This window comes from Clinocottus analis, unplaced genomic scaffold, assembly GCF_023055335.1.
Source record: "Clinocottus analis isolate CAN_PGR_092001 unplaced genomic scaffold, fCliAna1.0.p SCAF_7, whole genome shotgun sequence".
Taxonomy (NCBI): domain Eukaryota; kingdom Metazoa; phylum Chordata; class Actinopteri; order Perciformes; family Cottidae; genus Clinocottus; species Clinocottus analis.
In genome coordinates this window covers 11,172,576-11,199,014 of record NW_027176229.1, presented here as the reverse complement: position 1 = coordinate 11,199,014, position 26,439 = coordinate 11,172,576, and the positions used below count along the sequence as shown (strand labels likewise).

The 26,439-nt window shown below is 40.1% G+C and overlaps 1 protein-coding gene across 9 annotated transcripts; it reads left to right on the top strand.

The window, feature by feature from the left end:
• Positions 1 to 535: 535 nt before the first annotated feature.
• Positions 536 to 26,356, top strand: gapvd1 (GTPase activating protein and VPS9 domains 1). 9 transcript variants are annotated; one of them, XM_068604736.1, is made up of 29 exons: positions 536 to 673; positions 5,761 to 5,970; positions 6,931 to 7,198; positions 7,307 to 7,879; positions 7,973 to 8,056; positions 8,149 to 8,283; positions 9,285 to 9,477; positions 10,083 to 10,163; positions 11,533 to 11,690; positions 12,076 to 12,205; positions 12,295 to 12,420; positions 12,574 to 12,747; positions 15,281 to 15,418; positions 17,078 to 17,212; positions 17,814 to 17,933; positions 18,254 to 18,328; positions 19,169 to 19,512; positions 19,633 to 19,720; positions 20,526 to 20,558; positions 21,160 to 21,231; positions 21,338 to 21,466; positions 21,602 to 21,728; positions 21,843 to 21,955; positions 22,597 to 22,756; positions 22,913 to 23,100; positions 23,561 to 23,774; positions 23,956 to 24,028; positions 24,146 to 24,343; positions 24,635 to 26,356. In XM_068604736.1, the coding sequence occupies exons 2-29, from the start codon at positions 5,786 to 5,788 to the stop codon at positions 24,773 to 24,775; spliced, it is 4,455 nt and encodes a 1,484-aa protein (XP_068460837.1). In that variant the 5' UTR covers positions 536 to 673; positions 5,761 to 5,785; the 3' UTR covers positions 24,776 to 26,356. The 9 variants fall into 9 exon arrangements, with proteins under 9 accessions (XP_068460837.1, XP_068460830.1, XP_068460831.1 ...); XM_068604729.1 differs by lacking the exon at positions 20,526 to 20,558 and having other exon boundaries at positions 11,536 to 11,690; positions 21,160 to 21,246; XM_068604730.1 differs by lacking the exon at positions 20,526 to 20,558 and having other exon boundaries at positions 17,081 to 17,212; positions 21,160 to 21,246.
• The last annotated feature ends 83 nt before the right edge of the window (positions 26,357 to 26,439 follow it).

The following is a 26,439-nucleotide window of genomic DNA, read 5'->3' as shown; positions in this document are numbered from 1 at the left end:
AGGGAGAGAAACATGTTTTTCTCAAATCTGAGTGATTAACAACGTCACATTATGTACATTTTCACTGTCATGATTTGCTTTATACTGTTTTATTTCCATAGTATATATTTAGATTGGGAAGTGGTATTATCAAACCAAGTTTTGTTTTTACAAATTAAATAATAATAAACATTAATTCAGTGCAACACATTTATCATTATGAATTAGATTGACACTTGGGCATTGACAGGAGTTGGAGTCAAAAATCTGACAAAGTGACATTTTGATGGGAATAAAACAATACCGCAATATAATCATGACATGGACATCAACTGCAATTTAAATGCTGTCTTAGATATTATCCAGTATCATAAAATCCCCAAATATGTGTTTTTAGTATGTCGTTTTCCATTTAAAAGTGCTGTTCGATTTGTCAGAAACTTGCACCAACTATTGTTACAACCATACAATGGCGTGTCGGCCTGTGGGTAAAAAAGCTTCCTTTAACAAGCCTTTGCGCATGCGGGGTGCGCAGGTCTCCTCGTGATGACAGCAAATGACAGCACTGTTCGCTCCTGCAGCAGCCAGTGTGAGACGGCTAACCGCCAACACACAATCACTGTGACTCGTGAAATCTTACGATCGGCTGTGTTTGGAGAAATAGGGAACAACAAGTGAACTCTATTCGCATTAGGTGAGTTGCTAAATTTATGTTAGCATGTTTTGCTGATCAGATTTGGACACTGGGGAGCTTGCAGCCGAAAGCTAAGCTAACGCAGCTAACTAGCTCATCGTTAGCTCAGCCTGCTTGACTAGCAAGACGAGTTCAACTTGGTTAACGTTAGCAGGCTACTGCTCGGGTTGGATAGCTCACCAGTTTTCTGTCTGTGCGCCTTCTCAAATCAGTGCCAACACAAGCCAAGTCTCGGCTGGTAACAGTGGAGCTAACACCTGGGTGTCAGTTTCTTCATAGCATTTGACGTCAGTTGACCTGACGTTAAATGCGTGGTATATTTAATATGTTTCTCAGCTCGTGTGATGGTAATCTCAGCAAATGTAACCTAACAAACGGCTATAGACATTAGCTTAACCTAACTCATCTCAATGTGTTGGCTTATAAACTATCGAATCCACGACATTATAACATGTTATAGCTTTAGTGTCAACTGTGCCCACACCCACCCTTTGATCCTGTGAAGGTAATGTCGAGCTAAACTTGGAGCCTAATATTTTAACCACTCTGACACTATTTGTATTAGTAGTCTTGTAAAGCTATCAGGTATAATAGCAGGCTGTCATTTTTCATGACCAATGTTTCAATACTGTTTATTACCAATAACTCTTGAACTCTATGTCTTTGTTTTGTCAAATATGAAAATAAGAATAGTCTTATTAATAAGGTAAAATGCTTAACATGTGTTGGCGACCACTTGTCAAATGATACTTTGTACTGTATCATCAAATGTAATTCATTTAACTTTGTAATGTTTGCCAGACATGCTTACAAAAGACGAGAAGGTTTTTTGAACTTCTGACTTTAATATATATATATATATATATATATATATATATATATATATATATATATATATATATATATATATATATTAGTGTGCAGACAATAACTGGTGTCAGAGTATACTGATCCTGAATTATCCCATCTCTGTATTTGCTTACTTTAAAAGGACTAATATTAATACCGAGTGTCAAATGCCACCTCAACCTTACACAGCAAAACATGCCTTATAATAGCTTCAGAAGTCAGTCTCAGTATCTCACTTTGTTGTATAAATAAGTCTTAATCAGCTCTGTTGATTCCAGTGTGATGAAGGGATCACACACTTGTTGCTCTGTAACTGGATTTTTATTAATTCTTAGGCTTATTTATTACTTAGTAGGTTCATATTTATTTGGGGATGACCACCATATGTTGTTGGCTTATCATTTCAGTTGATGACAATGTATACTAAAGTATATACAATTTATAACAATCTGCAGTCACTGAAGGAAATGACTGCAATGTTGTGTAACCTAAGAGGATGTTGAGCTGGTGGATGCTGTGTATGTGTTCGTGCTGGTTTGACCCACCTTTATAGGTCTCTCGAAAGGTTCAAAAAGATGCTGAACTTGCATCTCTTGCCCAGTTGAGAAGGTGTGTCCTGACCGAGCCCAAAACTAATGTGCACTCTGGTGCTTCTCATCTACTGGCCAAATCAAAAACTTCTAATGGTCGGAAGTTGCCTTTTAAGATGGTAGATAAAGTGGCAGCCCTGTGGTGAACTGGGTTACGTTCAATGATACCCACGTCTACAGTACAAGTTATAACATTTAACTTCAGCACCTGATGAACAACTGGTATTCTCAGGAAAACTATGTTATTGGTAAATACAGTTTATCCATAAAACCTCTATTTAACACCCTGTAATTAAATGAATATCCAAGCTGGTGAAAATTGCAAACAGTGGATAACATTGTTTTCTCACCTGAATATGGAAGAGCAACATGAAGCAGGTTTTTATCCCCCTTTTATAATGTATTTGATATTAGGAAGGATTTAGTAAGACTCTGCCACTGAATTGGGACATGTATTGTGTGCATTTCTCTTTTTGGCCATTAGCAGTGCTCCCACAGTCCCGTCAATTTAAGCCTCCTTATGTGTTGAATAGGATTTAAACACGGATTGGTCGTGAACAAGATAACATTATCACAGATCGGCGAGTAGAAAAGCATAAATGTCGGTGTCCTGATCGCATATATTACTGAATATTGGTGAATAACGAGCGTCATTAAGAGTTTATTTTACACGGTGTTTAACGTTAAGCTGTGTAATTGATACACAGTTCACATGCGTGCTGCACCATGAAAGGTGGAATCCTTATGGATCTCGGATTGACAATAGTCAGTTACATCACTAACCTGAACTGAATGGTGGGAAAGGTCACTCTTAAATCTCAGGTACTTGGTGTACAGTATCTGCTTGCTGAGCAGTGAAAGACATCTGAAAGGGAAGTGTGAAGAGGATGTTTGTTTAGAAAGTGAAATCTTTTGTTTGAATATCTAAAAAAAGGTGTTTGTGTGTGTGTGTGTGTGTGTGTGTGTGTGTGTGTGTGTGTGTGTGTGTGGTATAATAGTGGAATAGTATAATAATAACTGTAGTGTTATTTGCTTTCACATTTTTATAATTTTTTTTTTAACTTTGTCATTCGATAATTCAAGCGGTTGGACTTGCCGTGGTATTTTCAATCATACATTTTTTTTCTTTGCCCTGCCTCTGATGACTTCTTTACGGTTTTAGTGCTGATGTGATGGATGACGACTGGTCCTCTTGCCACTATGTTAACAGTATCTTAACAGTGTGGTTGTTCTGCCACAACTACAACCACTGTCACACAACAGTGCAGAACATGCCTTACCTCACACAGTCTGTTGTTTGGTTTCTCTTCTGCTTTAGAGTTCCTCAGTGTTCTCCATAACTGACTCACCAGGTGGCTTTATGCAGTTTATTGTATTGGAGCTGACTGGCACAGGAGGCCATGACAAATAACAGTTAACCTCACTAATAGCCAGTCAATAGTCTCGTTGTTTTTTCACTTCCTCCCAAGTATAAGAAATGGAAACAAAATAAAACCTAATAAAATTTAGCTTTCTTATTTACCCTCCAGAGCTTTATCTAGAAAGGTCCTAGGTTACTAGACAACAACTTCTAGCCCCCACCAAGTAGCGTGGCTCCCTCCTGTACGTTGTCATGTAATACAGTACTGACAACTACTTTTATACCTCTTGATTAATCGTTTATAATTTTTGAAGCAAAAATACCAAAATGTTACTTTTATTTGACTATAAAATGGGAATCATTTGGGGTATTGGGCTATTAGTTGGAACAAAAAGCACTCTGAAGACCATGGACTTTCTTTAAATTATTGATATTTTATAGACAAAATACAACAAAATGAAAAATAATAACACTTTGTTGTAGCCAAAGTTAAAATGTAACTTATGTAGCCACCAAACACCACATACCCTGATGACCTTAAAATATGTTTTTAAGATAATTGGATTTATTTTGATGTGTAGGACTAGAAATTAACTGATGTAGATTATTCTTATTCTTACTTAAGGACAGTTCATGTAGTCTGGGGGAGTATTTTGAAAGCAAATCTAAATTAAAACAACCCACAATAAATTGATCAGATCTAACATGGCATGATATTTATTTGGCAGTTTCTTCACGATTCCTCACAATTTGCATGTGGGGGATGTCAGATTCCAATAATTGCAATATCTGATTTTACATCAGGCTCCACCTATGGTTCCACATAGGATAAGCTGTAGCTGTTGGCAACTACATTAATAAACACACTGCTTACAACTACCTATTACAACTATATTGCAGACTGTAAAAGGGAACTTAAAGGAAAGCACTGCTGTTATTTTCCTGATCCAGTTAATTATTGATTTCTTTTCAACTATTTGATTAGTCTTAACATCTCAGAAAATAGTACAAGTGCCCTTTCCTTTAAGTGATTCATTGCTTGTTAGATTGTTGTCTTAGTATTGATCTATTGCAGCACTCAGGAGGCTATCATGTTTCTCATGTGAATGTGATAAAGATCAGTTGTATTTTGTGAAGTAATAAATATGCTTTTTTTTTCTCCCCAAACCACAAAATCCCATACTGAATGTTTATTTGTATAAAAGTGTTAATTCATTAAAATAGGGTTTTACGTTGACTTGTTTTTTACCCCCCAAAAATTCAAATCTATCATAGTAACTGGAGATAAGTAATAACTGTTTATTCTTGGTTTACCCAAGGAGTTTAATACGGAGGCTATCATTATGTATTTAAATCTGTATAACCAATTTGATTTGTCAGACACATCAACTCTAATGCTGTGGTTGTCTGTTAGCATTTGAACAATGGCAGCCTTGCAGTCATTCCCATTCTGAGGCAGTTTTCTTCAATCTAGTCTCATTCTCTTCCCATAACCATAACTCCACACTTAAATATGTCTTTGCTATATGAGCGACCAGCCACAAAGAAGCTTTTGTGTGAATGATTCACCAAGAAATCATTCAAATTTCATGCACTCGGCTTGGTTTGTATGTCTTGGCTGTGTATATCTGGGAAGGGAGAGGGATTTGCATATTCAGCTATTTGGCGTAATCTGAAGCTTGTGAAAAGCGTGCTTTTGTTGTTGTCGTTGGGCCAGTGTGTGAAGCACATAGAATGCAAATCATCACTTTCCTTGCGTTATGCAAGCATCATGTGTACTTTACAGAAAAGGGAACCACGTTATGCTTCTCCTCTAAATACAATTACTTTTTAATGCAGCAAAGCTCAAATATAGAACACTAATACTGTTTGCAAAACAACCTAAATTAACTATATTACTCAGGAAGTTAAACAAGTGGAACAAGTGCAGGATACTAACTTTCTTGGGTTCATTGCAGTGTTTGTTTGGTAACAGGCAAATACACGTGCTAGATATTCCCACAATCTTGAGTCCAATGCCAGAAAATGGGAACTTGCTGGCGATGGATAAAAAAGGATGTTCATGTTTGAAGAAGAGGCTGTGATATCCTGCTTGAGCTTGTTAGGTGTTTTTCTGTGATATGTCATACATGATAATTGATTATCAAAATTGTTTCAATTAACATTCTGAGCATCAACTAAGTCATTGCTTTGTTTTAATTAAAATCACAAGCTTTTTGTGTGTAATTTGAGCTTTTGATCAGTTTCAGTACTAGGTATTCACCTATTTTCCTTTTTTTTTTTTTTAGGTAATTTACCTCTCTGCTTGTGAAGATGGTGAAGCCAGACATTCACACTCTGGCCCACCACCTGAAGCAGGAGCGGCTGTATGTGGCATCGGAGAAACAGCTAATCCAGAGGCTCAACAGCGATGTACTGAAGACAGCTGAGAGACTGTACCGGGCCGCATGGATTGCCAAGCAGCAGAGGATCAACCTTGATCGTCTCATTCTCACCAGGTCAGACTTGCCATCATAAGCCACTCCCTCAAAGGAATAGATGGACCTTTTGGGAAATATGCTTTCAAAAGTGAGATGAGATTTTAAGTTTTGCCTGTGCATAATGTACAGCGCTGTAGCCAGGTTAAGATCTGCCTTGCTTAGCATATTTATTTTAGTCATGTGGCTAACAGTTAACCTGACTCTCTCTAAGGTTAAAACTTGTCTCACAGCACCTTCAACACTCATTGATGAACACACAACGTTTTTTGAAAATATCTTTACTCAAACAGATGTATACCAAGGACAATCTGTGTCATGCCTGTCATTTATTATTGTCTCTTAGTTTACTTGTGTCAACAGAATGCAGTTTTGAATGAAAGATAGCAATATACAGTATGTTGTCAGTAAATCATTAAAATACTGGTAAATGCAAAACTTCTCCTTAATTACTACGAAGTAAAAATGCAAAAAAGTGTTACCGATGTGGTGCACATTTTCTAAAGGCACATGGATACTGACATTGGATATTTGTCGGATACTCATTCAAATAAGTGAATCAGGTATCGGTGACAATGCGGCAATCCCTAGTATTTTCTCAATGTAAGTTCTATTGTGCTGGTAAGGACAATTTTAATACAGTTTGTTGTTCTTGTGTGCACTTGGCCCTGTCACTACAGTTTAGATTGGACCCTGTAGGTGCAGAGCAAGTAAGACCTTGATATTTGAGCCTACAAACTAATGCTTCTACTTGATTGTCTAAAGTTTGACATATGTCAGTTAGAACAAGGTTGGATGATGTGTCGTCTACCACGTAAAAAAGCTGGGATATACCCTTTTATACCCACCATGGCTGTAAGTGGAGTGAGATCTAGTTGTCTCTTAGTGAGAGGGAATTGCAGTATATACTGATAGTAGTTGTTGCTACACAAGGTTTTATATTTTGGACTTGAGTAATAATGAAAAAACTCTTTTCTACAGTGCGGAGGCCTCGCCGGCTGAATGCTGCCAACATGCCAAAATGCTGGAAGACACACAGTTTGTTGATGGCTATAAGACACTGGGCTTCCAGGAGACAATCTATGGCGAGTTCTTGGCCAGGTTATGGGAGAACCCAAGACTGGTGGCTTCCTGTCTGGTTGCAGGAGAGAGGCTGAGCCAGGAGCACACCCAGGGGGTCACCTATACAGTCTTCACCTCACTTTATGGCAACTGTATCATGCAGGAAGATGAGAGCTACCTGCTACAGGTCAGTGGCCCAGACCTGTCTCGAGCGTAACACATTTGTGAAACAATTTAAAACTCTTAAAGTAGTACGACCTGTTTTCCTCTATTGTAACTTGTCTTTTTTGCCCAGGTTTTGAGATATCTGGTTGAGTTCGAACTGAAAGAGAGTGACAACCCTCGCCGCCTTCTGCGACGTGGAACCTGTGCCTTCAGCATCCTTTTCAAGCTCTTTTCCGAGGGCCTGTACTCAGCCAAGCTCTTCCTCACCGCCACCCTCCATGAACCCATTATGCAGCTGCTGGTGGAAGATGAAGACCACCTGGAGATCGATCCAGCCAAGGTGACTGAGCGCCTCACTCCGGCCCAGCAGGAACGCTTTGGCGAGAAGGGCTCTGAGGGCTACAAACAAAGGGTGCAGGCAGCTGTGGAGGCCAATGAAGCCAAGCTGGTAGCTCTGGTCAACAAGTTTATTGGTTACCTAAAGCAGAACACCTACTGCTTTCCCCACAGCCTGCGCTGGATTGTGTCGCAGATGTACAAGACTTTGTCATGTGTGGAGCGTCTCGAAGTGGGTGAGGTGCGCACCATGTGTACAGACCTGCTGCTGACCTGCTTCATCTGCCCAGCTATAGTTAACCCAGAGCAGTATGGCATCATCTCAGACGCCCCCATCAATGAAGTGGCCCGCTTCAATCTAATGCAGGTTAGTGGCACAGCAAGTATCCTGTTCACACATCATACATGTGGGAGCCATTCGACGGTAAAGATGGAGATTGCATATTATTTTGTTACACAGGTGGGGCAGCTTTTGCAGCAGTTGGCCATGACTGATGATGATGCGGACCCAAGGCGGAAAAGCAGTTTGGCTAAATTTGATAAGGTTTGTGTACCATAGTAATCGCTAGTTATTTCCAGCCCCAGCGCAACATATTCTCCTTGTACTGATTTATACATCTTTGTCTCTGTCTGCAGAGTTGTGTAGCTGCCTTTCTGGATGTGGTAATTGGAGGAAGAGCAGTCGAGACCCCACCCATGTCTTCAATGAACCTTCTTGAAGGCCTCAGTAGGACTGCGGTCTATATCTCACACAATCAGCTGCTCGTGTTGGTAGGCTCTTTTGCAATTAATATCCAAATGTATCCTTAGCTACCATTTTGAAAGTTTTCGTTTCAGACTGCAGCCCTGTTGCAGGGTTGAACTGTAGATCTAGGCCTTCTAAAGTTTTAATATACTTCCTACAGACTATTCAACTTTCTGTACACACTTCCTGCATAATTTTCTGAAACAACAAAAAAATCTTAAAAATGTTCCAATGCAGAGTTAATTTATAGGCGGTGGACAAAATAATTAACATTATATGAATATGAGCAGTAAACATCCTTCTGGAGATGTATGTTTGTCTTTTTTGTGAGACTATTGATGTTGATTTAATACAAGCATTCATTCAGACAGAGTTTGTCATAATTGTTGCGCAAATATCTTGCTTGTGTGCATGTCTTCATGTCAGTTTAGTTCATGGTTTCTTCATAACTCATTGCATTACACTGCATTTGGCATATGTGTCATCATTATTTCCCATAACCTATTGTCAGTACATAATTTAGCACTGTTTACAAATACATTACTAGCAGTTCAATCCCAACTCTGGAGATACTGTTTTAAAAAAGGAGCTACACAAGTGAGTCACTTTCACTTGAATGTCAATAGCTTGACTAAATATGTGACTGATGCTGCCATCCTATATACAGTTAAAGATAGGTGAATCGGAGATGAGTCGGGAGCAAACAAAGCAGAGATTTGGCGAGAGGGAAAACTCATGCATTAATCCCATGACTCAGTGTGACTTCAATTTTCAACATATTTATTCATTCATTTTGTTGTTTATATCAGCACAAAAACATTGTTTATTTGTCTAGGAAAGCTGTGTGTGGCTTTCGTGTTAATTCTTTCCTTCTGTTCAAAATAACCTTTGAACTTGAATCATTGAACTCTCATAACTCTATGTGTATTCCTATGTTTTGTACCAGACAGTTCAGGTTAACTGTGGACTTCTAAAGACTGATTTATCATCATAGTTTCAAGAATAAAGTTTCTCACTTCCTGGATAGGTGGACTTTGTGCGTAATGTGATGGCAGGGGACCACCTTCGGGAGGAGGAGCACATGGCTCTGGAAACCCTAGTTGCCAACGTGCCCCAGTCTCGAACTGTGAAGAGCAACAGTCTGGAACTCACTCCCTCCAACACCCCCCAGCTCTCCCCAGCTACCACTCCTGCCAACAAGAAGAACCGACTCCCCATAGGTACCTACCTCCACCTGTGTCACTGCCACTTTTTTTGAATAGATGTATTGATGGGCTCAAAGTAATGCAACCTCTTGTAATTTCATGATATGAGGATCTAAATGTTATTTTGCTTCTAAAGGAATATCACAACTTGAAACTTGTAGAAGATGAAAGCGCAATTTTGCCTAATGAGAAGCATAATAAACAAGTACCGTAGAGTTGAGTGGGGACGACTAGTGAAAGGCCTGTGTTTTATAGGAACCTAATGAGCTTCTTCTCAGCTTGTTATAAAGATAATTAGCATGGCCTGGATTGAGGCTCAATTACAGAAATGACAACCAATTAAATTACCAAATATAAATGAACTCATTTTAATTGGAATGGATGGAAAAGATGCATGGACTACCTTCATTAGCCTTCTCAAGACAAATGATGCTGTAGCAACACCCCCTTAATTAGAAATGAATCACTAGTGCTTGCTCCTCTGAAATATGACGTTTATACTCACAATCTTAAGTTGATTCTTGAAATACTTTACAAATTCTCAGATGTATACTGTCTACTTTCTCCAACCCGCGACTTTGTCCTCTCCCTTTTCTCCTGTGCTGCCACTGAATGTCCAGGACAACACTTAGCTGCTATAACATCCTGGGACGCAACAACCACCTCTCTGTCTGCTCACATTCCATTAGTAACCCCTTTTGGTGGGTAGCCCGTTAGTCGTGTTAGAGCTGGAGAGGACTTAGCCTGTGTAACTGTTCTTGCACCAAGTTGTGTGTGAGATCAAACTCATTTAGTTAATGCTCTTAACGGCACAGTAGCCTTCCCGCCACACCACCGTTGCATAGCACTGCTGTTGTCCGTGTGCTCTCACCACGCTTGCTTTGCCTCACACAGTGCTTTTGCTCATTATTAGAGCTACAATGTTTTTCAACTGATTTCTTTTGCTAAGTTTTTCTCTTTTTTGCTTCCTCATACAGCAGACTATGGCTTTTCATTACCAGGTAGAGTGGGGGAAAAATCTAACTCACACCTTTCGTCTTTCTGGTTTTCGCCAAAGTGAAAATAAAAGCAACACTAGCGCAATATCTTCCTTTAATAATTGTGGTGGTGTGGTTGTGTTCCTAAAAGAACATATGACATCCACTCATCTCAGATAAAGTGAGGATAAAAATAAGTTCTAGTGATAATATCAAGGATAATATTGGCTCTTTGTGTTTGTAAATTAATCAGAGGACGTACAGTGTTTCCTTTTCAGTGCTCTTAAGATTCTCGACTGAGAAAATGTTGTTATTGAAGACCGTGCGATCTCACCAGCATACTTTTTATGGTCCTCAAATATCTGTATCCTGTACCCGGTCCTGTACTTATTGTTCTCTTAACAGTTCTTTAAAAATAAATTCTCCATCTGGAGGATGGAGGTACATAATCAATGCCGTACGAGTACGAAAGCTACAGAAACATAGGGCTGAAATATTTCTTTAGAGTGGTATGAATGTCATGCGCTGCTCAAGCATTTCAGGCATTTCACATTGTGAAAGCACATCAGTTCGTATTTCAACCTGCATAGAATACCATGTTTCAGCACAGAACATACCTCCATATTGAACATTATAATATTTGCATGTACAGTCTTTACAAATTTCAATATTCAAGCATTACAACAACAAATTATGTCAGATATAGTGTCTTTAGTTTTTTTAAACATCATGAGCAAACCTGCCTATGCATTTTTGTATCAGCTTAACTAATGAACTCTGTACAGTAGGAATACATATATTTGTCTTTAATGTCACACCCAATGTATAGCTACATAAGGAAATACTTGCAAATGTATCTAAGGTTATTTTGACATTTTCTTTGTGAAACTGATAGTCATTATGACCTGCAGATCATTTGCAAGTAATTCTCATTTCTTAAGAATTCAGCATTGGTGTGACATATCAGATGAAAGTCTTGTTCCTCTAGTTTCAAGCTTTAGGCTAGAGCTGTTCATTTTCACGAATAATGTTTGATTGTTTGTGGAAATATTGCAGTGATTTCCCTACTTATACCCTCCAATTTACCAACCAGCAGCTGCCCGTAGCCGCAGTCGTACCAACATAGCCCAGGAGGGGGAGGCAGAGGCCAGCTCCCAGGAGTCCCTACAGGAGTTGATGCCAGAGGAGGTGCTAGTGATTTCCCTAGGAAATGGTCCTCAGTCTGTCCCTGGGATGATGTCAGAGAATGAGGTAATGTGACTTGAATTAATGTACTAATTTGCCCGAGAGACGATGATGTAATAAATTCAATACCATATTTTTTTCTCGTCACTGAAGGGGAACAAGACTTCTCAGAGTCGATGTCATGCATTCTGCAGTGCTTTGTGTGTGCTTGCAATGTTATGCGGTTGTTAAGAAACCTTGTATCACATAGATACCTCACTCTCTTATCCAACTTTAACGTTCTTCTGCTGTCTATGGATGAAAGAATGGCACTAAGAAGAATGACTCTATGCAAGTTGGCATCAAACACAAGATGGATTTATATATATATATATATATATATATATATATATATATATATATATATATATATATATATATATATATTAAAGGAATTATTTTAATTTTCTAGGTGTTGAACCTGCAGATGGCTGATGTGGCCCAGGGGGATGGCCATGCTGATGATACAAAGCAGCATGGTAAACCAGACAAAACCCTTCGCTTCTCCCTTTGCAGTGACAACTTGGAAGGCATCTCAGAGGGTCAGTCTGAAGAATCATAAAGCTAAACAAACAATTATCAACTAATACTTTGCATACGTTTTTAATCGTGATTTTAAAAAAATCCACAGGACCATCCAATCGTTCTAACTCCGTGTCCTCTCTGGACCTGGAGGGAGAGTCTGTTTCTGAGCTGGGAGCTGGACCGTCAGGGAGCAACGGGGTGGAGGCTCTTCAGCTGTTGGAGCATGAACAGGGTCTGTGTATATATGTCTGTATGCTGCTAAAAGAAGTATAAATATATATTTTTCAGATCCAGCAATTTTGTCAACCGACAAAATATAAGAAAAATTCCAGATGAAAGTTTTCCATGAGCAAGCCCTGTCTAACATACTGCATGTTCCCTTCAGCCACAACTCAGGACAACCTGGATGACAAACTGCGCAAGTTTGAGATCAGAGACATGATGGGTCTGACCGATGATCGTGACATCTCTGAGACGGTCAGCGAAACCTGGAGCACCGATGTGCTCGGCAGTGACTTTGACCCCAACATGGATGAAGATCGACTGCAGGAAATAGCAGGTTGGGCATGGCTTATTTAACCTACTTTTACTTCCTGCATCACTAAGCAAATTGATTGATCTCTGCAGCTTGATCACGCATGTGATCATTGCCATTTTATGAGATTAATTTACCACATGTGGGGATCTTCCCTGACTGTTGATTAAGTACATTTAGGGAAATGTCATCATCTTGTGGTATGTGGGTGAAATAGCATCACAAGGCAGGTCAGCAATTCACCTCTATGAAGAAATGCACCGCATGCCTTATGGCACTGATTTTACATTCGCTCATGATAGTTTTCTTTGATTGATGAATTATTCAAATTGCCAATCAGTATTGAAGACACATAATTAGTACAATTGTTACTTAATGTGAAACAAATAACATAGGCCTGTGTTTTTAGTGGTTCTCATCTGCATGGTTTGATACACTGGTATGTTTTTTTGTGTTTGAGGAGATGTATAAATGTCTCTTTGTTTTCCAAATGCATTGCAATGTCGTGTCTCACTGCCAAATCATAACTTTAAATGATGCTTAGTATGTGAGTAATACAATATAGCTTAGTCTTTTGTACCTTTTTTAAATTGAAGAAAATAAATGCTGAATGATATATTTATTTGATCATGATACTAATTGAGAATGAAGCCAAAAAATACCAATTTCATACTATTTGTCTGTTTTCATTCTACTGCAGATGCGTCTTCAAATTGATAAAATAGACTAATGACGTGGACGCATCTAGATAAACTATAACTTGTTTTGCCCCTTAGTTCATTATCTAAGTGTCTCTGGAAGTAAAGCCTGAAGTTCGCTTGCATAATCACAGTGGTGGTAGCTAATAAGTACATGCGTAATCTTAATATGCTGATCTACTGTAAAAGATAAACATCTTCAGATAGTTATTCAGACCCTCCTGTCTCCTCTGCCTCAGTCTTGTTCTTCACAGCCTTCCCCCTGCCCATCTCTCTCTCCTTCTGTCTCGCTGACATTCACTCAGTCCCTGCAGTCTTATTGACCTTGGTTCCTTCTCATTTGCATCCACCATTTTTCATTCTTCGGAATATGGTGTTGGGGGACTTTTCCATCATTAAGTGAATTTACAGCGATTTCCTTATGTGTTTTCTCCAAGGGATTGGGTTATGAGATGCACATTAAATATCCATTAATACCTCATTATCCCACTGATAAGATTACCATGATAATGAGGCAGAAATTCTAATTGTTTCACTTCTTGTTGTGCCACTCATTTAATCATCCACCTGAAAGACAAGTACTCTGCGCCCCTACCTTGAAGACTGTAAACACGGACAGCGGGATAGTGCTCTCCCACCGCCAATGAGAACCCTGCCCCCCGCCAACAGCAGAACACACTGTTGCCCGGGTGCTGGCATGTATGTGTGCTCATGGTGTGTGCGTGTGTGCGCCATGAAGTGGAAGCGTGACATACCAGGGGGCACGGCTACCACAGGTCGACTTTTGGTCTTGAGCCTGGGCCACTGACTCCCACTCACACCTGCTCGCTCCTCCGCATTCTTCCGCCTTGTTAAGCCACGGCTTCCCAAATGGAGATGGAGGGACACCGTGCTGAGGACATTGTGGGAGGGTGGGCTAAGCGGTAATTTGGTTGTGAGTAATGCTATGCTTAATCAACAGCTCAAAGTCATGGCCCTGGAGGCCGGGGCAGGGTGAGATATTACCATTAACCTCTGACCTTTGGCACAGTGGTATATGTGCCTGTGGGTCCCAGCATAAAATGCATGTGACCTCCAACTCTCTCTGTGTCTCTGTATGCTTTGAAGCCCCATCCACACACCATTTAGAGAGGATTTTCTGCTCGTCTTGGGCCATTTCACAGTGCTGTTTAAAAGTCAGCGCTGTAGGCAAACCGCAAAGGTGATGGAACAGGTTTTAATTTTAAGATTTTACATGTGAAATCAATACATTCGGTTCCATACAGTGCTAAAACAAATAACTTAAATAGTTAAAATAGCTTAAATAGTTGTTCAATTGATAAGTGGATCCATGTGAAGATCTTCTACTTTTTTCTGTTTTTATATCCTTGTAAATTGGATATGTTTTGGAGATTTCTTTTTGGGGGCTCGGAAGTTAAAAGAAGTTTTTACTTTAAAATTGTAATTGCATGGTCAAAATAGATTTGTAAATTGAAAAAGTTAAAATCGTTAACCAAAATTGAAAAATAATAATTAATCGTCAGCCTTAGTACTATATACAATATGTTATGGAATGGAACAAGAAGTGTGAACAACTCAAAAATGTTTACTCAGTGCTGAAGGCCTATTTTTTGTAGTGGTATTCTCAAGTTCACGTTGCTCCCATTCAATATCTGAATAATTTATCAGAACTAATTACAAAATATGAATCAACACCAGTGCCAACACAACCAACAGAGGTGTGGTAAAGTACAAAAAGGTGCCTTCAAGATGACTTTGCAACTATAGAGGTGACTTTTTACTTTTCCAGCAAAAAGAAAAAGACGGTTCATGCTGTGGACAGAGATTAACTTTTCGTCTATTTCTCTCTGTGCTCTCAGGGGCAGCTGCAGAGAACATGCTCGGCAGCCTGCTGTGTCTTCCTGGCTCGGGTTCAGTGCTGCTGGACCCCTATGGCTCCACCATCTCGGAGACCACAAGCGAGGCTTGGAGCGTGGAAGTCCTTCCCAGTGACTCGGGTAGGGAGCCAGGTTCGCTCCGACAGTTTGCTTTGGTTATAGTCTAGATTCTTACACTTAATCTAGATTAAGGTCTCAGATCTGTGTTTGCATGCATGTGTGTTTATGCATGCATATTTATGTTTGTTTGATATTGTGGGGGTTGGGACACCAGGTGTGGTTTTCTGGTATTCCATACCAAAAATGTGTGGGTGCATCTGTCATCATATTTGTGTGCACTAGCCTGTCTTTCAGGGCAGATCTGCGTGTGCCAGTAAAAGGCAGCTCAGGGTTTCCTTAGAGGGACCACCAGGTGTGTGTGCACCTGTGGTGGAGCAGTGGGGATGAAAGCACAAGGACGGCAGCTGTCCTCAGTCAGTTTACACAGCGTCAGTTTTTCATCTGGCGAGACTTACCATTGAATTTCTCTGTGGCTGGTGTTCATATATTGTTATGACAGTCAGTTTACGTCAGTCAGTGCCAATCCAAATTCATAATGTTCTAAATCATAGATTTAGAACATGAAGCCCTAACCTTTTTAATAATGAGAAATAATCTGCTTAACTCCCCCTTTTAAAAACCTGTGTTTTGTGAAAATCAGTAGATTGCTTTTATTAACAGTGTTAAGTGTTTCTTTGAAAAGCCTGGTGCCTTATGTTAATTGAGGTAGTACAGCATTCCAATATGTGCAGAAATGACATGCATGAGTGTCTTGATTGCTTTTTGTTCCGTTTGCTACCCCTGTTCTGCTCGGTAATAGCACGATAGGAGGCTTGCTTGGAGTAGAACACTTGTTTCATGGCTAGGCAGCAGAAAACTACACTCTGAAGAGCACTTCCCCAACACATTATTACTAACGAGCATGCAAATGAGTACTGCTGTTAGTATGGAGCCTCTGGGTTCGACCCAACAGCTCCATTGGGTAGCCAAAGAATTGGCCGTACCAGCTTTATGGTTTGGTTTGGCTGTTATAAGAAATAATAATGTATGCTTTGTTTGATTTCATGCATATGTGCACACTTGGTTTCCCAATGATCGTAACGGAGGGGGGTTTGGAAAGAATGAATGACCATCATCTGTTGCAAACTGCCAGTAGTTTCTTTCAAATTAATCCATATTTCAAATTAGAAATATATATTAAAAATATATATTTAATTGTATTTATTTTATATATATATATATATATATATATATATATATATATATATGTATATATATATGTATATATATATGTATATGTATATATATATATATATATATGTATATATATATGTATATATATATGTATATGTATATATATATGTATATGTATATATATATATATATATATGTATATATATATGTATATATATATATATATATGTATATATATATGTATATGTATATATATATGTATATGTATATGTATATATATATATGTATATATATATATATATATATATATATGTATATGTATATGTATATATATATATATATATGTATATGTATATGTATATATATATATATATGTATATGTATATGTATATATATATATATATATATATATATATGTATATGTATATATATATATATATATATATATATGTATATGTATATATATATATATATATATATATGTATATGTATATATATATATATATATATATAAAAATTTTTCTTTCCTTTTGGGTCCATTTCCAGAAGCCCCGGATCTCAAACAGGAGGAGCGTCTGCAGGAGCTGGAGAGCTGCTCAGGGGTTGGCAGTACCTCCGATGACACAGAGGTCAGAGAGGTCAGCTCGAGACCTAGCACACCAGGCCTCAGTGTTGTCTCAGGTATAAATTTAATCTCCACTCCCACCCTTAGCAGTTATTTTTTTTGCTTTTGTTTTTTGTCCTGTTTGCTTTTCAAAAAATTCCTAAACTGATTACTTATTAAATAAACTTTCTCACTCTCTTTTAACCTATGTTGCACAATCCTGTTTGGAGGGTTGTTAACCAGTGTAATGGGACAGTGTTTTTTTTCTGGATAGCTATTGCTGGTTGTCTTTTCCTTGGGCTCACGTGGACATGCTATGTTGACACACATGAAGTAGTATCCTAGATTAAGAAGCCAGCGGTGATGTTCGTGGCTCAGCTCACAGGAAAACGTCCCGCGGGATCTGGCCAATGGATAGTCTGCATCTGATGATCACTCTTATCTGTGTCTTCCCCCTCACCCATGGGAGCTTACGCTACCAATTTGGAGTTCCCAGTGGGTTCCCATATGAGACGAAGCATACTGTATAGTAAAGAGAAAAATATCCTCTTTTGTTTGAGAAGCATTGAACATGCAGTTTTTGTTTTTTGACAAGTACAAGTATTTTACTGTATTAAGTTTCTTTTGTCCAAAATGGCAACTCTACTGTTTTTGTTTTGCTATGTTTTCCTGACGCAGGCATCAGTGCAACCTCTGAAGACATCCCCAACAAGATCGAGGACCTGCGGTCAGAGTGCAGCTCAGACTTTGGAGGGAAGGACTCTGTGACCAGTCCAGATGGGGAGGAGTCAGGCCACGGTAGGAGAGTGCCACATCCCCGCTAGGCTAGCTAAGCCAGTTCAGTGTCTATCTGGTCTAAACATCATCAGCCAGAGCTATCAATCCCTGTCACTTGCACAGCTGCCACCAAGCTAAATCACTGTTTTAGTACTCAGCCACTGTAATTGTCATAAAAGTTAAAATTAGATATGTTTTGTTAGTCTGACTGGGGAATCACCAGGCTATTATCTTTTTAACTAAATGTTCTAAACATTTTTTTTTAATTACAGTAATGTGCATTTGTGTATCAGTGGTTAATTTTGTAAATGCTCTTAATTGTCTTGTGTCCTCTTGTGTAGGAGCACACCATCTGACATCTCCACAGTCACAGGCCGATTCCTTACTGGCCATGTTCGATCCCCTCTCCAATGAAGGTAATTTGCACTCCCAGAATGCTCTATAGCCCATCGGAGCTAGAAAAGTATCATTCAATCCCTTGTAGGCTCACAGAACAGCTTGAGCTCTTTGGAATTAACCAAAAGAATGCCTGAGCCCATCACACACGCATGCACACACAAAAACAAACACACACTCTCTCACACACACACACTTACACACACGAAAAATTGCTGGTCATACTATAAGTGCAAGTTAAATGTCATTTAGTTTGGCCCATTTAGCACCCCAAATTATTCCCCACAGTCTCTGTTACTGTGCATTGTGTTTGTAGTGCAGGTGTAAACTGTGTGAGAGAGTAATGGTCATGGCAAGGTGAAGGCATGACAGGTTGAGAGACCTCATCACCCCAGGCTCTTTGGCACTGTCCCCTTGTCCCACTGTGCTCATGGCACAAGGCTGCCATTGGAAGCTTTTCAGAAGAGAGTCTACCCTTGGAACAGGTGGCCTACCTATACCCAGGGCTAGTCTCCCACGAACATCTCTCTTTAGCACCCTCCCCCACCTTTTTGAGGTGTTTTTTTTCTACTGGTTTTAAAATGTTTAGCCACTATTCTGAAACAAGTGATATTCTGTGGTACAGAACAACAATCCACTCAGTGAACCTCCTTGTATAATTTCATTATAATTTCATAAAAACTGTTAAACACAAAAATCTTCTTCGGGAAGACTTTGTGGACTTTTTCTGTCTGCTGTTAAGTAAGTAACTTAAAGATTAAGGAGAATGCAAATATACAATATGCACTTATTATTGTCCATTTTAAATTTTTCTTCTCAAATTTTCCTCAACCTTTTTTCTTTTTGTTTTACTACCTCAGGCTCCACTGGAACAATAGTGAGGCCCAAAGTGCACTACGCTAGGCCCCTTCACCCTCCCCCTGATCCTCCCATCCCCGAAGCCAGTGCCCTGGGGCAGGAGACACGCCACTCTCTCTTCATGCCCCACTGCCTGGCCCAGGCTGAGCTGGAGCACACCAAGCAGCGCCACTCCTTCCCGGACAGGCTGGTTCGTAGCCGCAGCTCTGACATTGTGTGCCCAGGTCGCCGGCCCACAAGTGACCCCGGCCTTAACCGGCGGGTTGCGGTTGAAGAGCGCGACCCTGCCGGGGCCTTCGCCTTAGGGCCGTCCTCCTCCCCCAGCAAGGACTCTCTGAAAGGAGAGGTAACTAGTTACAGAGGCACTCTTGGCTTTTGCTATATAAACACAAGATTTCCTACATAGGGATTGTTGTGTGTCGTAATATACCTGTTAGTGTCTCAGTGTGGTCATTTCTATCCAAAGGCTGAGGACAGAAAAGACAGTGACGACGAGAAGTCTGACCGCAACAGGCCATGGTGGAAGAAGCGTTTTGTTTCAGCCATTCCCAAAGGTAAGGAAACAAAACACTTGGTCATTTTAGGCATCCCGTCTTTTCTTCACTTTAAAATCAACTTTTATAGATTTGAAAGCAATCTGTTTGATTGCAGCGCTCCTTTGTTTTGTTTGTTGCGGGAAAAAACGTTCTCTTAATCACAACAGACAGGAAATATCACACTTTAAAGAGCAGAGCGAAAAACAATTTATAATGTGAGAAAGAGAATGATGATCCATATTGTCCACTCCATTGCTGATGCTCCAGTTGGAAAATCATGTTTATTGTTGTTTGAAGTTACCTCAGAGACTTGTCCAGTCCTTTTTCTCTCACGTCTCACTGGCTGTAGATTTATATAGATGTTTCAAAGCTAATCAGTCATCTGAGGAGCTTTAGCTGTGTAGATTGTATGGCTGTAGCCCTCCCAGCAGTGCTGTCAGCCAGCGGCTAATGGTCATTAGATGGACCTTTCTGTCATCAGCACTGATAGATGACACATCTCTTGTTGCAGTTCTACTTTATAACTGTCTCTCATACATCTGTCTGTGAAATAATGAGCTGTGCCCACACAGACTGGCTGTTTATTACTCTTTGAGATAATGATGTTTCTTAAGCAAACATTAAATTGATATTCATAAAATGGAGGAATGTGTTCACGTAGAAAAGTATAGCGCCATGAAGCCTAAACCGCCAATCTCTAGCCAAACCTCTGTAGAGTCCATTGTGTTGTCCTGTTGCTCTGCATGGTGATGCACAGGCAGTTGTCCAGCAGAGCGGCAGCTCGTGTGTGAAAGGCCAACCCTGTCTGTTGTGTTCCTCACAGTGCTGTATTGGACGGCTGAGAGTGATGTCCCAGGTAACGCTTCCACGCTGTCATCATTGAGCTAGCTTTACTGCTGGAGCCAGCGGCTGCGTACCCATGCTGCTTTGTAGATGTCGCCTTAGAGCTGTGATGTGACATGGTTGTAACCTGAGTTCACACTCCCACACTCCTCATTCATGCATTCGTTTTATCACCCCTTTTCCTTTTTTTTGCTAGTATTACCATTTTGTGTGTGTGTGAGAGAATCGGGGGCACTTGTTTGTCCTTTTTGTACCTTTTTAAGTAGTTAATAGGATAAGCATCAATGGACCTATTTACATCAATAGTATATTGACAGGACTTTTTTATGATGACTTGCTTTGAACCTTTGTGATATTCTGCTATGAAACAATGGTTCAATTTACCATTTCAATATTATTTTGCTTTGACGTTTGTTAAGTTCTACACTAAAACCTTTTCTGGTAATGTATGATACCATACATCCAACATTGAGATTGGTTTCTCTCAATACAAACCATGGAAATATACCAAAGATTGACCAATGTGGCTGTCAGCAGGCAACTCATGACCAGCTTGTCATCCGGCAATAATGAATGTAGTGTCAACTCACTAATCACATGTCTCTCCTCTACAGCTCCGATAGCTGCATTTCGGAAAAGAGACAAGCATGAGAAAGACGATGTTGCCCCAGAGCGTGTACCACAAGGTCGGTCCTGGTTAGGTAAAATTACATTCCTAATTAGAGACAAAATACAGATATCTATGATGGTGGTTTTATTGTAATGCATCTCTTGTGTTGGTGGGTTTATCAGATGACCCATTGCCCAGACAGAGCTCTCAAGCTCAGGCAGCTGAAGACATTCTGGACAAGTACAGGAACATCAAGCGGACCAGCCCGAGTGATGGAGCCACAGGGGGAGCTTCTTATGATGGTACAGGAGGTCAGGAAAGAAAATTGTGTTGTTTTTTGTTGTTGTTTTTTTTACTATATATGTATGAATATTACAGAATGTAGACTTGCAGAAGATACATTAAATGATTTTCCTATTTTTTCCTATTTTTGTTCATGTTTACAGATCTTTGTGTTGAGGACAGTGTGCACGGCTCTCCTAGAGAAGACACTCTGCAGAACATTTCCACTGATGACCTCCCAGACTCAGCCAGCCAGACAGCACAGCAGCATGACTCGAAGTTCTCTTTCAGGTCAGGACACCACGAAACCCAATTCATAATCCATCGCTCAACCATTTCTGATTTACTTTACAGATATTCTTCACCAATGCTGTTGGTTAGAGTTTTTTTGTTTGTGTCTTCCAGTGATGCAAAGAAGAAGTTGAGGTTGGCATTGTGTTCTGCAGACTCGGTGGCTCTGCCCATCATGTCTCATACAACCACACGAAACGGGCTGCCTGACCACATGGACTGTGACGGTAGCTCTTCCTCCTGCATCTATGCTTGACCTATCTTGTATTAGTGCTGCTATGGTGACTAATAATTGATCATAGCATACGCTAAAGTTGGTACTATCAACGAGAATTTCGGTGCCTTTGACAAACCCCTCCACAGGGAGCAGGGCACGAGCCTTTAATGTTGGCAAGCATCCAATATGCTGAAAGTGTCCTGAAGCAAGATACCCTATCTGTACCACCTTGACCTTCTGACTCGCCTTCCAAGAATTGGGGCATGGTTGAAAGAGTGGGGGAGGTTAAAAGAGAAACACCGTATGGTGCCAGTTATATATCACATAAAACCATCCTACTTAATAAAATACTTGTGTAACCACCTACATTATTATTGCTAAAACATGTTATCAGAAAGATACAAGTATGCTGATGCTGCATAAAAAGAAATAAGCACAAAGCAGTTCTGCAGGGCACCACTTTCACATCAGGAGCAGGCACAATCAAGTGACATCCTGTGAAATGCTCAACAGTAGGACTCCATCTTTGTGGCCATCAGTCACATTGTCATGTTGAGGCAGCAGGTTGATCAGATTACAGCAGCCAGTTGTTCCTTTGCGAGTGGCGAGCAGTGTTGTCTAATGCTGTCTCCCTATCGTCCCCTCTCTCAGACAATGAGATCGTCTGCTTCCTAAAGATCCAGCTAGCAGAGGCCATCAACCTTCAGGATAAGAACCAGATGGCCCAGATCCAGGAGACGACGCGCTGTGTCACCCGCTTCGACGCACGTACCTGCAGGAAGCTGCTGGCTGCCATTGCGGAGGACTACAGGTAACTATGGAGGACTGAAGAGTCACTCATGGTACCCCATGGGTGTTTCCTTTTATCTGTCCTTTGTTCAATCATAATTTGATGTTTTAGGCAACTATAGAGAGCCAGCAATACAGCGGCACTAATACAATATACATTTCTGTGTGTTTTCTTTAGAAAGCGGGCCCCATACATAGCCTATCTAACGAGGTGTCGTCAGGGCCTGCAGACCTCTCAGGCCCACCTGGAGAGGCTCCTCCAGAGGGTGCTGAGAGACAAGGAGGTGGCTAACCGCTACTTTACCACCGTGTGTGTCCGGCTTCTTCTTGAACACATGGAGTCCAAGATGCTTGACTTCATAAAAGGTATCTCCACATTTTCACATTCAGTGTAACTTAACAAGAGCATATAAACTTGTTATAAACTTCAGCTGTCAGAGAGTAGAGAAAATCTGGACCTCTCTGCCGTCATATTTTCTGCCTTTTCTTTTTTTCCCCTAATTCCACTTCTCAAACACAACAACAAAACGGCAGTGGTGACCCTTACAGGACATTTAAATAAAACCCTGAAGTGGGATTTATGATGAAAGGATTGTTGTCTACCTTATACATTTGACAATGTAATTACATCTAATATAAAATTACACTATATTTGGCCAGACCTGTTAGTAGAGATTCATTCCAATCATCACATACATTTATTTGCATGTATTTGATATGCCTGTCCACAACATTACTTCCAAGCTCACTTCAGACGATTTACAGAAGGGGCTGCAGCTACGTCCTGCGCTGGTGTTACATCTGTTGTTTCTCTGCTCCCCTCCAGCGTTCCAGGGGTGCACAGCATCAGATGACAAGACGGCAGCCGTGGAGGATTTTCTGCGCTACTTGTATGGTGCCATGGCCCGTGATGCCATTTGGCAGTACGCTAGCGAGGACCAGCTGCAGGATGCCCAGATGGCTATTGAGCGCAGCGTTATGAACCGCATCTTCAAACTGGCCTTCTACCCCAACCAGGATGGAGATATTCTCAGAGACCAGTGAGTATAGCTGCAATGACACCAGTACTACACAGTCACACTAGGCAATACTCCAAAATAAAATGTTGTTTTATGATCAGATTTAGGTTTTTAAATCTTCATAAAATAATCAGTAGGAAACCAGTGAGGAAGATAAATTTGCTCTCTGTTGTCATGAACTTAGTTGTTTTGTTTCACACAGGCTTTTTTATGAACATATCCAGCGGCTCACAAAAGTTGTGACGGCCAATCATAAAGCTCTTCAAATCCCAGAGGTATTTTGTTGTTGATCACTTCTATTAATTTGTGGAGAAGCAAAAAAAAAAAAACATATTAGTCATGTTAACTGATATTACTCTTTTAACTGATTTATTTAACTTTTTTGGTACCAGGTTTATCTGAAGGAGGCTCCCTGGCCCTCTGCACAGTCTGAGATAAAGACCATCAATGCATATAAGACACCACGTGACAAGGTCCAGTGTGTACTGCGCATGTGTTCCACCATCATGAACCTCCTCAGTCTAGCCAATGAGGACTCCGTCCCTGGAGCAGATGACTTTGTCCCTGTACTCGTCTTTGTTCTCATAAGGGTAAGTTGGTTAGCAGCACAGTCGGCACTAAGCTCTGTCTCTAAACTCTTTCTTTGACCTTCATTGATCGCTTATTGACTGATTTTTGGAAATGAAGACTAAGAATACTCATCACAACATGATTTCCCAAATGACTGCATTGTAACTTCATGCATGAAAAAGATTGCTATCCGCTAACCTGTGTGGATATATTTTACATATTTACATATTTATGATTGTAATCCGTACGGCGTTGCGTGAGGTTCTTTCGGCGGCTAATGTGGGCCCATCCCTACATCTCCTCCCCTCCAGGCAAACCCGCCCTGCCTGCTGTCCACCGTTCAGTACATCAATAATTTCTATGCCAGCCGGCTGAGTGGGGAGGAGTGCTATTGGTGGATGCAGTTCACCGCGGCGCTGGAATTCATTAAGACCATCGACGATCGCAAGTGAAGCAGAACAGCCACCTGTATGGGCAGGCTGCGGGGGAAGGAGCCGGGAGACTTGGAGACTTCCCAACCAACTGCTCCCTCTGCACACCTTATAAAACCTGGCCCTCAGCCTGCTCTTTATTTGTATAGCTTGTACATAGCCAGAGACGTTGAAAGAGTACAAAATATATATTACTGTATGTATGTGGACAAATCCAGGTTTTAGCTGTGCTGAAAAAACAGCCTTGGTGAAAAAAATTGGCAAGTTGTTAACTCTGAACCTGATTTGGATATTCGTTTTTTGTCTCTTCAATCTGGGGTCTGTATTAGAAATTTTATAAATATACAATTACCAATATGACATTAAACCAATCTAAAAGATAATCCTATATAAAGGGACCAGACTTCCTTGATGTGATCACTGATCTTTTTATTCCCCACTGAGTGAGAGGGAAGGGCTTCCAATTAAATTACAATTTAATGTTAATTAAAGGCATTGTAACTCCGGGATTTACAGTGCGTGGTAGTTACTGATGGGATTAAACGACTCATAAAAACTGATATCAATTCACAATAATCATACTACTCACAAGGTAAGTGTATCAAACAAGTAGGGCAGCTTTTTCAATGAATTGTTTACTTCATCTTATTCCCAGAAAACAAGTGTGGCAGTGACAATTTGGACATAAGGGCCCACATATTTATATGAAATAAAATGTATTTATTTCTCTAATTCTATTTAATGCTTTTGTTTATCTAATGAAAAAAAAAAAAATGAAAAAAAAATGAAAATGCATATCATGCCCATTTAAGATGTCTGAGGCAAATGGTGTAACTTTAATACATTTGTCAGAAAAGCTTGAGTTAGGAAGGCACCTTAGTGATGAGTAGGCTGGGATTATGATACAGGGTCAACTCATTCAGATTAGCAGTGGCATTTATGGAAATACTGAAAATTGTGCCTTTTGATGTGGGTTACTCTGTACAGGTAGTTATTTTTGACACACACAAACACACTCCAATGGGCCAACCCTGTCTCACTGAGAAACCTTTGTCCAGCCCTCGCTGCAGAAATATGGGCATCTCCACGTCACTGATTGTCATGGCTTAGTCCCTTTAATGCACCTGAATCTGAACAAATGTCCCCTTTTGGTATTTGAGATCCTACCTCAGTGTTGGAGCCAATGAGCCTGATTAGGACTGTCCCGTATTGGTTGTCAACAGAGTACTGGATCAGTTTCCCACTGGTAAGAAATAGTAAAACAGTGAGGGAAAAGGAGAAAACTGTTGGATATTGATCTGCTGAGATTCTTATTCTGGTTACATCGCCCTTAATTAACACAAGCCATTGTTAGCGAACAAAGACATTTTAGTTTTTAATATTGTACCCGAGAAATTACATGGGCAGACTAGTAAACTATTTGGTATTGGCTCTCTACCTCATAAGTTCAAGAAAGGGACTCGTGCACTTCTATTGCTTTCTTTTTTTCTCTCCCCAATTTGGCGTTCTGTGATATCCCAGTGTCATTGTATATTTCCAAGTGTAGTACAAGCATGTCTTTTAATTATCCAGAAATGACTAAAACTCCTCTTTCTCTTGAAATCCTCTGCTTCATTTTTGTGCACATATTTGTGTATTATAGTTTCCAATGATCCATTACTTTTCTCATTAGTTCACCTGACGGC